At 37.7% G+C, this 15,050-nt stretch overlaps 1 protein-coding gene across 2 annotated transcripts in view; it reads right to left on the bottom strand.

Moving 5' to 3' along the window:
• Positions 1-223: 223 nt before the first annotated feature.
• The window catches only part of dennd5a (DENN/MADD domain containing 5A), a 36,181-nt gene continuing 21,354 nt past the window's right edge, over positions 224-15,050 (bottom strand). For both annotated transcript variants that reach the window (XM_056748733.1, XM_056748740.1), the window contains 18 exons: positions 14,242-14,556; positions 12,365-12,580; positions 12,001-12,235; positions 8,774-8,924; positions 8,550-8,643; positions 7,530-7,661; positions 7,166-7,318; positions 6,975-7,062; positions 6,396-6,480; positions 4,295-4,423; positions 3,859-3,980; positions 3,613-3,758; positions 3,258-3,376; positions 3,009-3,187; positions 2,825-2,907; positions 2,591-2,714; positions 1,795-1,963; positions 224-1,620 (listed from right to left, as the gene is read on the bottom strand). In XM_056748733.1, coding sequence (XP_056604711.1) covers positions 1,437-1,620; positions 1,795-1,963; positions 2,591-2,714; positions 2,825-2,907; positions 3,009-3,187; positions 3,258-3,376; positions 3,613-3,758; positions 3,859-3,980; positions 4,295-4,423; positions 6,396-6,480; positions 6,975-7,062; positions 7,166-7,318; positions 7,530-7,661; positions 8,550-8,643; positions 8,774-8,924; positions 12,001-12,235; positions 12,365-12,580; positions 14,242-14,556 — 2,724 coding nt within the window. In that variant the 3' untranslated portion in view covers positions 224-1,436. The remainder of the gene's footprint in view (positions 1,621-1,794; positions 1,964-2,590; positions 2,715-2,824; positions 2,908-3,008; positions 3,188-3,257; positions 3,377-3,612; positions 3,759-3,858; positions 3,981-4,294; positions 4,424-6,395; positions 6,481-6,974; positions 7,063-7,165; positions 7,319-7,529; positions 7,662-8,549; positions 8,644-8,773; positions 8,925-12,000; positions 12,236-12,364; positions 12,581-14,241; positions 14,557-15,050) is intronic.

Here is a 15,050-nt window from a genome sequence, read left to right as displayed (position 1 = left end):
TCATTTTATTACACAACAAACAAACAAAGCAGGGAGAAATTTTGCAGAAAAGGTGAAATGAAATCATCCCTTACAAATATATATATATATATATATTGCTTTTATTTGTAGTGAAACCATAGTAACCACAATTTCCTGTGATCTCATCACAGCGACCATCATATCTTTAGTAAACTATGGTGATACAAATGTTGCGAAGACAAACTGAAGCCTGACAGCAATATTGAATCGTCACTTTTAATAATACATTTTATACACTGTACACAGTTGTCCAATATTTAACACTACATTACACTGCTTTGTCTATAAATGTATCAAGAGATAAAACACAAGGAAAAGAATCCCAGAATGCTCATGCCAGCTGTTTGAAAAGGTATCTGAACAGTCATGATGAAATTGGCACATAAATGTCAGCCGATAATGTGCTTCTCCCAGTTACATATTGACTACAAAATATGCTACACTCCAAAACAGGACAATGATGGTTCATCGGTATTCAATTATTTCAGAGCTGTAAATATTGCATAGCAGGAACAGAGGGGCTGCCGGGGTTCGACTAAGGGTTGGTACACATACACATCAATTGTGTCGCAGTTGAATTCACCTGCAGATCATGGCATTACAACCGGCCACGGTCCAAACCTGAGGGCTGAACTGAAGGGGAATGTGACGATAAATTTAAGAGACACATTAATTGGAGGATGTATTAAAAAGGTTTACGTAAGCCAGTTAAATGTTGTAACTAACTACAAGGTAAAACGTTTCTTTCTGTGTTGATTGTTTTTAAACTTTGGAGATCACTTTTATGAGGCATGTCTTTTATTTTAGAAGCTCACAATAAGATCTAATTTGGGAAAGGAAATGAAACAAGCTCCCGGTTACAAAAACAAGAGCCTTTTTCTAGTTTTTATCTTTTCTTTTTTTCTACGCAAAAATATGAATTCTGCACGACTTGTACTTATAAAGCATACTTCTACATCATTTGCTTTAAACTCTGCAATGTGACAGTATGGATTTGATAGGAGTACAGAGCAAGCAACCTGACAGACATATTAAAATAATACTGCTCTTTTGTCTTTTTTTTGTTGAAAATATAATAACAGTTTTTCTTACGTTTCCGTTTAAATATAGCCATTGTTAGCAGTCCACAACAACAAAAAATATTGAGCTTTCAATAAACGGTATAGCAAAGGTGGAGCTTTTCACCTTTCGTGAACAGTATAGATCAAAATAGACATATTTACATGTCTACGGCAACATTGTTGATAGAATTATGACACATTTGAAAAGGCTCATTGCACTTAATATATGGCAAACATAACAGTAGCTTTAAAGTCGGTCTGGTTTAGTCTTTTTGTTCAAGTCTCTCCATGTAAAAAAAAATTTGAGTTCATGGTCCCAGGTATTCTGTGTGTTAGTTCCACGTTTAGATGATGTTATATCCCGATCCCTTTGACAAGAGAGGCCTCCAGAGTAATATTGAATTCCTGCAGAGTCTGTAGCACTCGAATGAGAGAGTTCACCAGAGAATGGTCCTTTAAGAGTGCTGTGTCCTCATACATCTGTGCTGTGATTGGACATTCGGCTAGGAGCGCTATCCAGTGGTGTAGCAGGTGATCTCTGTGAACAGAAATACAACATCAGTCAACGCTGAACGTATGTTCAGTGTAATGACGATTCAATGGAAATAATTATGTAGAAACATTTGGGGGGCAAAGCGGTAAACAAGTGAAATGTAAACAGGGTCCATTTAAATTGTTTATAAACTTTAAAGAAAAAGGGTAAAAAACAAACCTGGCCCCGAGACACACGAGCATCTGAAACTTCCCATCCTTGCCGATGTTTCTAGGTGTGCTGTTGATAGCCCGCATGAAATGGCTAAAATGTCGTGCCCTCATCTGCCAGTTCTCGTCCTGGCTCATCTGCCTCTGCTCGGCACTCTCAAAGTAAACTTGAGCTTTTTCTGAAGAATAAAGAATGTCAAAATATTTTTTATAACACCCCTGGAAACTAATAGATTTTAAATCTTTGTAACAAATTTTGAGTGAAGAGCAAAAGTGATGTAAGATATATTGAAATACGCACAACAGTGACTATATTTGAATATTATTTTCCAAAAAGAGAGTGTGTTGTTTATCAATTTTATTTTTATTCATGAATACTGAATATGAAAAGAATGAACAGAAATAAATGGAGAAGAAGTTAAAATAAATCCAGACAGGGTGATAGAAATCATTCACATAAATAACCGGTTTGTCTTGTTTGAAGTTCTCGAAGTATAATCTCATTTATCATTTAAAATTATGCATATTTATATTTGATTTGTAAATCTTAAACTACACCAAAAGAGCCTGTGTTATTACTAGTTGTAGCAGTTATACTTAAATGTCACGACTGACCAATCAGAATTAAGTATTAAGGAGAGCAATAGTAGATTAATATAATTGAAATTGATTGAACAAACAAGTATTTTTGGATTGCATATTGAATACATCACATCATCTAGCAAGTTATTGCATATCAGATTTTGCAGATCATGCAGCCTTGCGGTATCAATGAGCAGTTATTTTTGGAGCTTAATATTTATTACCTAGAAAGTCCCAAATGAAGACGTTCTTAAAAAGGCGTGGTGACTTGAAGCCATGCTGGAACACCTGCTCCAGTGCCCACACCAAACCATACTCTCCACACAGAAGCAACGTGAGGCTTCCTCTCTACAACAGGACAACAACAAGAATGTTATGTCTTCATGTAATTCACAACAAATGCCATTTCAAAAGACCTTTAACAAGCAGATAGGGATATACTGAGAAAGGACCCTCACCTCTTTCTCTGGTTTATGGAAGTGTTTAACAATACCATTAATCGCCTCTCCCACTCCTTCCTGGATCTGCCCTGTGTTTAACTCTAAAGGATAAAAAACATAAAGCATGTTTGAGACCAATAATATTCTGACCATTAAGTTCAACTACATAATCCATGGACTTTGCAGATATCCGTGCACACACTTGGTTTGCTGTTCGGTGAAATGGTGACAAATCTTCGCATCATCCCAGGGGATTGCTGCATCGGTGGAGTCCGACACATTCTCTCCTCGCTCTCTGTGTTAGTCACCAATTCGCCCACCAGTATCCGCTCCAGGCTACCATCATCTATGCCCTTTCCCAGCCAACGGCCACATGGAAACCTACACATCAATCTTTCGGTCAGTGACGGCTCAAAAATATGAAAAATCTGACAGGAATCTTTGTACTCACTTGTAAGTGTGTCCTGTTATTCCATTGCGGACCATCACAGACTCAACCAGCCACTTCGCATACAGGCCCGAGTTATCATGACCCATCTGAACGGTGGTCAACTTGCCCAGGTTCTGACACTGTGAAAGTAGAATTATAACAGACCAAAAGGATCAGAGTCTGGAGAGCAGTCGATACGCGAAATAAAACTGGCATTGTGCAACATGCAATAGTATTTGTTCATTCAGTTAAGGCGATATCTGGTGTGCGTGTATCGGTTGCCATGGTAATAACTTCAGCATCAGCACCATCAGACCTTCCTTTAAAAAAAGAGAGAATTGTTTAAAACAATTAAAACTAAACTTTTTAAGCTCACCTCAAACGTGATCTCCAGAGTATTTCTGGGGACCTGTAGTACTCCAGTCTCAGCTAGTTCCCCTGCCACGCACACCCATGGGTTAGCAGTGAACATAGAGCCTCCTAGTTTCTTACTGGGAATGATCACCACATGATAAGGTATCACTGCAAAAAACGAGAATGTATACAGATAATTTCATAAGAAGAAATTCACAACGATAAGTTTACTTGTTGCCATTTCTAATGTGTAATTTGTGATTCTTACTGATCGTTGTGAAGACGTTAGTAAAGCAGAAGTAATCCACGGCATTGAAGGAAAGGAGGTGATAGAGAAACTGCTCTTTCTCATCATCACAGCGAAGAAAAGCGTAGCGCTTATAGAGTTTCCTTTAGATAAATGAAACCACAATAGACCGTTATAAGATATAACTGTAAGCACCAATATGTAATGCTTACTAATATCCAACTCAACTGCATGGCATTAAGAGTTCAAACGCAGAGCAAAGAGATTTCAGGTCAGCAAACCACAATGAACATGATCCACTTTACTGTTCTGGGCACATTAATTATTTAAAATCACATTTCTATGGTGGCTTGTTCTTTGCTGGGTCTCTTGCATAACATATTCATCATCTTATAACCCATTAACTGATTTATTTAAGTAGTTTTCATATCAAAAGCAAAGAACTTGAAGATCTTACTTGGAGAGTTCATGGTCGGACAGAAGTTGTTTTAGGTGCCTGGAGAGCAGTTTCTTCTCCATAGAGAGACGCACCCATGCCCTGGCCTTTCCCACATCGGTCTTGATCTCACTGATGTTCTGGATGTGCCTGAGGAGCAACCAAAGCTAAATATCAGAGGCTTTCAAATCCAATCCGAATGAACTCCAGTCGGATGTCCAAAAAGTTAGGAATGGGGGTCTTAAATGAGAATAAAATAACTAAAATAATGAACATCAAAACTAAGGTTCAGAACTCCATGCCATGATGCTAGGCTGCTATTTATAGGAATAGTTCACATTTACGCGCCCTCTTGTCATTTCAAACCTGAATTACATTCTTTCTTCTGCAGAACCGAAAGAAAATATTTTGAAAAATGTTAGTAACCAAAAACCATTGGTCCCAATTAACTTGCTCTGTTTTTGCGTCCATACAGTAGAAGTCAATGCTGAACGTTTTTTGGTTACCAACATTTTTCAAAATATCTTCTTTTTTATTTTGCAGAAGAAATAAAATAACACAGGCTTTATATGACAACAGGGTGAGTAAATGAAGACAGCATTTGATGACAGAACTCTTTTGGGATGTTCTAGGTGGTGGTCTACTCTTTAGATATAGTTTGGATCCCTTTTTCAGTTTTCGATCCTTTTTATCGCTCGCCAGGTGAAAACATTCAATAACGTAGCGAATTTAACAGCACATCTCTCAATTCAATTGAAGTAGTGATCCAATGAAGTAGTGATGCAATGAAGCATGTCTAGCAACTCAAGACTTTTGTATTACAGTGGATGCAGTTCTCTTGAGGGACGGTTCAAAAGAGAAATGGGGGCAGAAGAAATTGCTCAGACTCCCCAGAGCATCACCCAGCATGCTGTCATCGCCCGCATCCAGACGCATTCCCTTCCACTCCAGAACGGTTAGTCAACCCTATTTGACCTTGCATTAAGTGCTACCCCCTGGCTCCACAGACCTCAGATATTCTCTGTTTGCGTGCTTCGCCTAATTCAATTTTAACCAGGTTTGCATATATATATATATATACTGTATATATATGATGCAGCTTATTAGTAAAATATTTTATTTTGGAATAATGAATAGTATAGACTCTGCAAATTGCTTGTAATGTTTCCTCATTTCTAAGTCACTTTGGATAAAAGCATCTGAAAAATGACTCAATTTAAATGTAGAGTAGTTCAAAATATAATAACGTATCAAAAAATTGCCGTTTTTGTGCCGATACATGAAAAAAATGTGTTAGTAACCCAAACAAATAAATGAGTTATTTGTGGTGGTAATGCTGTCACCACAAATACAGCAAAATTCAGATCAATACCTAGTTAACTGGAAGTGTTTGATGTCTTGACACCAGTAGACACCGACATGGATAAAGTGATGGATATGAGCTTCTCTTGCTCTGTGATATCACATCACAGCTCAGCGGGGGTCTGATGTTTATTAGGCTGGAAATAATGTGCCGACAGACAGCCTCGCTGCTTCCCTCACCTCACGCAATGAGAAGAGACCAGACCACAATCTGACTGCACTGCACTGCACATATCCACAGAGAAGTCTACAAGCCCCGAAATATCCGTGACTTCACATAAATATACACGATGATAAACTGCAAGACTCGATTGGTCAACCAGCTTCACTAGAAAGAACAGCATTCAGGACTGGTAATATCATAGCCATAATGGTTCACCAGCAAGACCAGAACAAGAGAGTCACTAAACAGCATAAACCAGCATGGGTCTACAATACATTTATAATTCAAACACTTAAACTCACTACAGAATCAAAATTTTAAAAATAAGTTTTTCATACCTTAAGGAACCACGTTCATGAATATGATCTGTATTTTTTAAATAAGGACACACCCAACACATTTCTATTAGGAGTTCTTTGATATGTTATGGTTTATGTGCATGCAGATCAATTTAAAACAACAGCAAATACTTTAAAAAAGCACTTAAAATCAGAGCAAATTATGTACGGGTGTTAAGTAAATATAGTGTTTTTATTATTTTCTGTCAGAAGGTGGCAGTACCAAGCAAAGCTTGTAGCTGTCAGAGCTGACACTCACCTCATGTCCCGGATCAAAGAGACTTTAAGAGGTGGCATCGCACAGCTGGCGTCTGACTTTCTCCTCTCCGTCTCATGAATGATCCCTTAGACAAAACAGAGAAACATAATATGAAAAATATGAAACATATGAGAGCTATTCAACATTTTCAATAACACCACCGCTGAAATATAAACATATATAGGCTTTCTTTTATAAGCCATATGTGTGGTGTTTCTAATAAAAGCTGGAAACATGATATTGAAGGTTACTTTGCGTCAAATCTCCTGTGAACTTGTATCCGACATCTCAAATGATTATATGCTTATTATTGCAAATTGAGATAAGGAGACCCAGCATTTTAACACAGTTTTTTATGTATTTGTCCATAACTTGTTTTGATAGAAAAAGGCTGGATTAGAGCTTAAAGGTACTTTTAAAAATGTGCTTTGAGATGCATGAATCTAATTATTTTCTACTTTGCACTGTAAAAAGTTTTTGGAAACGCAAAAATGCTTCCCATTTTAAAAGGCAGCTGCCTATATCGGTAGCTCACTAGGTCAGAAAAGAAACAAAAAATGTATGATAAAAGTCTTTTACCAGGAGGGGTGAGGCCAGCTGGAGTGGCATCTCTCTTCTCTTTGCTCTCCTGATAATGTAAGAGGTGCGACCACAAGGCAGATTTTCCCTAGCAAAAACATAACCAGGGTCAAACAAATCACAAACACATCACAAGGGAAGCCAAGCAGCCATGGCTTGCTAGTTAGCATGCCCATCTGTGGTTTCTGTACCTGCTTGACCTGCAGACCGTGACTCCAGATCCTTTCCAAGAGATCACACAAACTGGCGATGAGCGTGTTCTCCTCCACACCCGTGATGCTGACCTCCCCGTGGCCGAGCTCCACCGCCTCCCTGCCCATCTTCTCCACCAGCATACGTTTTGTCTAAACCGTGGATTAGAAGGGGGTTAGCTGCAGTTTACATCATAATCCTCACAGCGACCCTGTTTACACCTGGTATTGACATCTATTTGATTCCAACACATTGCATTTGAGATCAAACACCTGAATCAGTAACATATAGTGTCTGTGCTACCACCCCTGACTTAATCTGTAAACTGTATTTTATCATCAGAAATCAAAAGCACAAATGCACCTTATTTCTGCACTCTTTCAACAGTCCCTCAACAAATTTCCAGTTGGTTTGTGCGATGACTGATGGCGAGAGGTTGGAGAGTTTGGGCTGGCGGAGGGTAGTGCCAAGGTTCCTGGCCTCCTGGATGTACTTCTGCAAAGATAACGCCACACAAAGTCACATGAGGTCAAGGATGTTTAACACAATGATAAACACAGATGGCTTGAAATCATGAATAGTTGCATTGTGATATTTTTATATATTTTTTCAGTCATTGTTTTTTTTTTAAAAAAAACAAGAAATACTATTTTAAAATACTATTTAAATGCTTCACAACAATTATAATAATAATATGATTTATATAACTGAATTTTTGTTTACATTAAAAGAAAAACATTTTGTGCAGTAAGCAACTGAAAAATTTGGTGTATGTAAACACTTTACTTTTGTCAAGAAGCAAAATCTTAACGATTCTAAAAAAAGGCTTTTATTTGTTTCATTTATATAAATTGTTTTTTGTCTTGTGGTTTTGTTTGATGATCATCACTTTTGGTGAGATTCACCACTTTACCACAAGAAAATTCTTTCACTGGGCAAAGAAAGGATAAAACGCAGGAATTTTATTCTGAAAAAATGAATCAAAGGGACAAAAGCAGGACGCTACTGATGCTTATAGGGCTGCAGGTTCAGGACAGGAAGAGAACTGAGGGAAGATAGCCTGAGATATCTCACATCTGATCTAACACATACCACATCCACCCTGACGGACTTCAGACAGGGCCTGAAAGACTGAGAGAACCAGTAATAGTCCAGAGCCAGCAGAAGCTGAAGCTCAGAGACCAGACAGTACTCCACATGCTGAGAGTGAGTGCGTGTAAGAGGAAGACAGGTCAAAAAGATAGAAAAAAATAAACACAGGCAAAGAAAGAACTCAAAACTAAAGAAACAGAGAAATCATGAGAACAAAAAATAAAACAACAGAAGACATTAAGACGGAAATATGTGAAGAACAAAGGAATAAAGAATAGATGGTTTTCATACCTCTCTCTGGTCATTATCTAGATAGAGATGTTCGGCGTGTTGCTTCTGTCTGTCCCTCCTCCTCCACTGTGCAGGAGCGCTGCGCTTCGCATATCTAACACACCACAACAACAGCATTACATCATGAACTAAACACAGCAAACATAGAAAATAAAATTTGAGCACAGAAACCCTTTATATTGTTATCACGGTCAGAAACAACAACAAAAAAGATTCCTTCTCACTTGTTGCTGGTGGGTCCAGTAGAAAGCACATCAGACTGCAGTCGAGGGAAGAATCCATGCTCATACCGGCCCTGACCGATCTTCATATCCAGCAGGTGGGGGTGTAGAGCCGTGTGGTCGATCTTACACAGTCTCATCTCAATGGCCTTTTCTAAAGCAAAAAAACCCCCACAAACAGTGTCTCACACACATTACTGATGAATCACCCAAAACCCCATATGGTGTCAAAGAAATGATGTCATTGTCACGATGACAACAAGCCCACACCGTGAAATAGTCTGAGCGTGTGATGTGGTCGAATTAAAAGACAGCTAAGCCACTGACGCCGTTTCACATAGCACTTGTAAGCAGTGTGTAGGCGGACCGGGAGCAGCATGTAGGTAGAGCGTTGGCAGAATGTGCTCATTATCCTTTCACCCCGGCAGTGTATGCAAGCTTCGTGATGCTTGGGTACCACAGTACAACGATGAAATTTCGCATTTTATTTTAAATACATAAATAAGCAAAATATTTTCCTGAACTTCAATGCGCTTTTAAAGTAGATTGTATAACTATGATTTGTTATATCCTGTTTCATGCTCTTTTAGATCCACATATCGTGCTTTGAAGGATACAAAGTCACGTAAGGGTTAACTCACCATACGAGAGAGTGGCTGACTTGTGATGCGATCGTTCTTCTCTCACACATACGCAATATAGTCATATAACATGATGTCTATGTAGTTTTTTTTTTAATTTTTCAAAAGGTGACAGTGGGGTTCAGACAGTCGAGTGACAGCATAAAGCAATCGTTCATTTGCAATGTAAGCATAACATTTAAGATATACTTGTATTATAAAACCTGGCCAAAGTGTTTTTGAAAGTCATGGCAACTGTTCAAAACACATTAGACACCACTAACATGCTTTAAAGTTAAAAGTGTGACTTTCTACCGTCAATCCATGTGGGTTTTGTCTATGAAGAATGTACGATCGCTTTAATTGAGCGTGAGCAGCGCAGCAAAAATAGACTCGCTCCGAAATGATCGCTGCACTGCTGCTTAGGCATGAATGCTGTATAAATGCTCTCATCTGTTGACATGTGCGGCGAAAAAAATATGCTCTGCTTAAGCGTGCGCTGTGAAACGGCAATTTTTTAATGCAGTGTCATAGTTTACACATTATGAATGTGCCTTACATTGCCTATAATTGTGTTGTGTATTATAAAGAATGAAGTGTAGAGTAAATGTTAAAGAAAATACAGAAACAGTGGTATGCAAAAGTTTGGACACCCCTTGCAGAATCTGGAAAAGGTTAAACTTTTGGAAAAATAAGAGGATTTTTGAAAACTATTACAATAGATAGAAACATTTAATGCTGCCCACAAAGCCAACACCATTCGTTTAAAGTCAGGTGTAAACCTCTGAAAATGGTTTTGATGGAAAAACATATATATTTAATTTAAATTTTCTGAAGGATATTAGTAAATGAAAAAATAACATGTATAAATGAAACAATAACAATTCACACCAAAACCATTTTCAGAGGTTTTACACCCACCTGACTTTAAATAAATGGTGTTGACTTTGTGGGCAGCACTGAATGTTTCTATCTATTGTAATAGTTGTGTATGAGTCTCTTGATCGTCCTCAATGTAAAAAGAGGAATCTCAACATCATACAGTTACTGCTGGACATGAGTAAAATATCCAGAAATGCTGAAAAAGCAAAGATTGTGGAGGAGCTGGGTGATTGTTTTGAAGATCAGTGGACAGTCTAATGACTCATGACAAACAAGAAACCCTTAAACAACTAGGACTCAACATAAAAACTGCCATTGATTGTTTAGGTAACATCATACAGTATTAGGAATCAGGGGCATGTAAACCTTTGCCCTGGGCTATTTTTAGAAATTCTGTTATTATTCTTTAGTGTGAACTTTATGTTAACATTTCTTTAGTGAAATAACTTGCTCAGGGCAGGACTTAATTAAAAAAAAAAACTTCATTTTCAAAAATCCTCTTATTTTCCAAAAGTTTCAGCTTTGTTTAGGTTCCGCAAGGGGTGTATAAACGTTTGCATCCCACGGTACTAGGGATTTTCAATCAAAAACAACCTTGAATTTAATTTATAGCTGTCTGTGTTGTGTTTGCTACTTTCTATGTTTTTATTAAAGAGATAGTTCACCCAAAAATCTTCGAAGGAACACAAAATGATATTTTGAAAAATGTTTGTAACCAAACAACACTGGACCTCATTGGTTTCCATTGTACACTCGTTGTGTTCTCAAAATATCTTATCTTGTGTTCTGCAAAAGAAAGAGTCATATACAGGTTTTGATCAAAATAAGGGTTAATAAGGATGATTTAATTTTTGGGTGAACAATCCCTTTAATTGATACGTTAATTTTTCTAAATATGACACAGTGTTAGAGGATGCTTGGGTGTGGTGATCATTATTTTCTAGTGTGCGGTATAATGATGAACTAAAGCCTCTAAATACTTCCTTTCAAATACATCTTTACCAATCATAATTAAGCAGTTAATAATAAATAACATTTCCATTAAGAGATCATTGATGGCTTCAGGCTCTAAGCTAACGTTTTCTTCTATACGGCTAATGGAGGACATCTGCATGTGAAGTACTCAACACAAAAACCCATAATGCATTGCAGGATGCGGAAAACGTGATGATCATGAAAACCCGGAATGAACGGCATGATTTATCACGCTACTGCTTGTAGATATCATAATTAATAAAGTCTGAGGAGGCAAGAAGATCAAGCTTCTAATAACATTTCAACAGCAGTTTGTCTTAATATAAAGGTCACGAATTTATAAAAAATTAAGTCACACTCAAAGTTCGCTTAGTATTTAAAGTTAGGATCATGAAGAAACCAATATGACATTTGATAATGACCCTTGTGGCTTCATTAACAGTCGTTGAACTTTTCAAACATATGCCATCAGTGTGAAGTCCAAAGACATTGACAGCTGATCCATTAACCTGACAATATACTATACATATTTTACACATATTTTTATGTAAATGAATCCCCCAAGTGAATTATTGCATTATACTTAAAATGTTGCCAATCGTGCCAATGAAGCTTTGCAGGAGTGACAATGTTCACAAACAGATAACTAACTTTTCCTGAGGACATTATTATTTCATTATTTCAAGTTAAAAGGTAGTTTGCTTCTTTGGACATCTCAGGCAATCCATTGTCTTAAGTGACTATCTTTCTCACCTGCTTCATCAATATTGGTGCATTTCTGGTACATGGAGGTGCGCAGGGTTGGCGTCCTGACATTTAACATGCGGATCTTGTCAACACGGGAATCGAACACTCGCAGCGTGTGTTCTTTGTCCTCGTCGTCGTGGCACAAGATCTTGCTGTCGATGAAAGAGGCAAACATCTGCGTCTCCAGGAACCGAGAGAGGAACGGCAGGTAGGGTTCGGGCTGATCCGACAGGAAGGAGGCCTGCAGTGAGCAGAATTCATAAAGGGATGATGTGATACTGGTGTGAACAACACGGAAGCTATACAGTATTTGGAGTTTTGACATACAAAACGTATTGGATGGTCAACCCAGTTGAAAATCCAGTATTACCTTGTCGAAGTTCTGCATCTGGTCACGGTTGCTGAACCAGGACTCTTTATCTTGGCTGGGCTGGATGACAAAGACCTCGTAGTCAGCGAACATCTGGGTGAAGCGATTGGCGAAGACCTCCCGGACACCAATGTTTAACCGATACATCCTGAACTCATGTTCACCACACTGCACTTTAGTGTCCTTATTAGTGCTCGCGTCTTCTTTCACATCCAACTGCCAAACATACAGAAGAAAAACACACTGTTTTTAAAGAAACACTGCAGTGAATTATGAACTAAAATAACTTTGAGATGGTCCTCACTGCAAAACACAAAATCCAACTTGTTTTATATATATTTGGAGAGTTAGGTTGCAACCCATGGTCCCCAACGTTTGCTCTTATCAATGCCATATTAATTTAGTGTACACCTGTAAATAATGATCACAGTTAAATTATGTTAACCCAAACTCATACCCTAAACCTAAATGTAATAGAATATGTTAATAAAAGTAACCTTACCCAAACCCAAACCCATTTGCTAAATATGTTTTTAAAAATACTTTAGATACTTTAAAAATAGTTTTATAAAAATGAATAAAGTTTGTCCTCAGCAAGTTTGTTTTTCCTTCAATAGAATAACTTTAGTTACGACCTAATGCGGAAATGGTAGAGCAACAACAGGAGTATGTCGTGGCAAAACTGCTGTCGACCAATCAAGAGACTGGATCCAGTGTCCGCCAATCACAATTCAATTGGATCCAACCTCGCATTCTGCAGTGAGGAGCTATTGGAAATATTAGCAAAGCTTTACTTCAGTCATGTGCACAACATATTAAAAAAAGGCAATAAATCTAATCAGCCGTGACTGTGACAATTTCATAGCCCCACCCACTTTGAAATCTCTTTAAAATCTCATCTCAAAAACAAACTCTACATTGCTGTAGTATAAAAAATGAAACAAAAAGCTCTTTACAAGTCAACAAATAAAAACACTTAAAACTGAAATACAATATTAATCATATGGTTATATGATATATGATATTAGTAAAAAGGAAAAACAAAATTTTGTTATAAATAAAAAAATATTAAAAAAATCCTTAAATTCCAATTTCAGACAACAAAATTTGACAATCGCATAGGAAGGAGTTAAAAGAGAATAGAGAGAATGTTTGCAGCAAATACCAGCACACAGCTTTTAGAGCTGATCTCCGAGTTATCTACATTACCATGGTAACATGAGTGCTGGATCAGGAAGTGAACAAATCTGCTTTGACTTATAGGGCTCCTTCCCAAGAGAATCCAACTTTAAAGTGTGTGTAGCAATGCTGAGCATGAAAAACATCAAGTATGCCAGCCAATTATGATGGAAATAAAACTAGTCCAGACTTAAGGATGTGTTGAGTTGAGTCATGGCATTAAAGCAGAGTTAAACAAAGAAACCTTTTCTAGTCTTCTCATGTAGAAACTATAATAGGAATAAAGAGTCAATCACTGGTCTTTAGATAGAATGTGAACTTAAGCTGCTCATTGTCAGAAAGCAAGACTTCAGCCCACTGTGAATCAGAATATCTTGTCTTTAGTCTTTATAATTCACTCATTCTTTCATATTGCCCACACAGTAATTATCACTTCTGCCCACACTATACAGATCTGCTGCTCACAAAGCAGCTGCCATTACTTCTGAAGTAATTGTTTGATTCGAAAAGGATGTGACTGAATAAAGAGCTTATCCTCAAAGAAACAAAGCGAAAAACCTTCAGTCTGTAAAAAAGAAAGAAACGTCATAACAATGGAAGTCCTGCAGAGACGGAGGATCAGTCACATTATTACATGTTATATTTTATGGTATATACTTTACATTCTAAAGCATTTCTGTTGGCTAGCGTTGACTCACCTTCTCCAGACTGACTCCAGTCCTCTTGACCAGCGCTTGAAGGCGAGCTATGGTTTGGTTTTCTCTCAGCAGGAAAGAGTTGAGCGGCGAGCCCGCCAGGTTGCCATTGCGTTTATCAGAAACCACGTCAGCCGAGCGAAAGCTCCGGAGCTTGGTGTGGACCTCGCTGCATTGTGGGTTTGCCTCTGGAGACAGTCCAAACGCCAACAGAACCTCTGAGATCTCCTGGATGAACTCCAGCTTGTTGGGAAACTGAGGCAGGTCCTCTGGTAGCTCGATGAAGTGGTTGTCGATATCGACAAAACACAAGTTGGCCTGATGAAAACAAATTTCAATAGTCATTAAAGCATTGATCTGTGTGTGGATGTCAAGGAGAAATTTCCCAAAGAGAAGTTTTTATGTACATTATGTGGACGAAGTGTTAATATAGACTACCGGTTCTGTCCACTAGAGGGCTTTGCACAATCCAGTAAATGTATAGATTGACGATTTATATGGTACTTTTATGGTGTTAACATTTTGAAATTGAATAATCCTAGTCAGTCGTCTTTATTAACTTTCATTACTTGGTAGAGAAAATTCTTAAATTCACCTTTTGCAGAATAAAGAGACACAGGGTTGGAACGGCATAGGAATGAGTGAATTATACCGAATTTTTACAAGCAAATCAAAGGATAATTTCAAGATAAAAGGCTTTAAATATATGCTTTACCTCCTATCAGAGAATTATAAAGATCACGAAAGATAACATGGGTGCACAATAATGTGCCTTATTTTGCTCAAAAATGTAATTTATTTTTAATTGTCAG

This window comes from Triplophysa dalaica, chromosome 1 (genome assembly GCF_015846415.1).
Source record: "Triplophysa dalaica isolate WHDGS20190420 chromosome 1, ASM1584641v1, whole genome shotgun sequence".
In the NCBI taxonomy this organism is placed as follows: Eukaryota; Metazoa; Chordata; class Actinopteri; order Cypriniformes; family Nemacheilidae; genus Triplophysa; species Triplophysa dalaica.
This window is presented reverse-complemented; position numbering and strand designations above follow the sequence as displayed.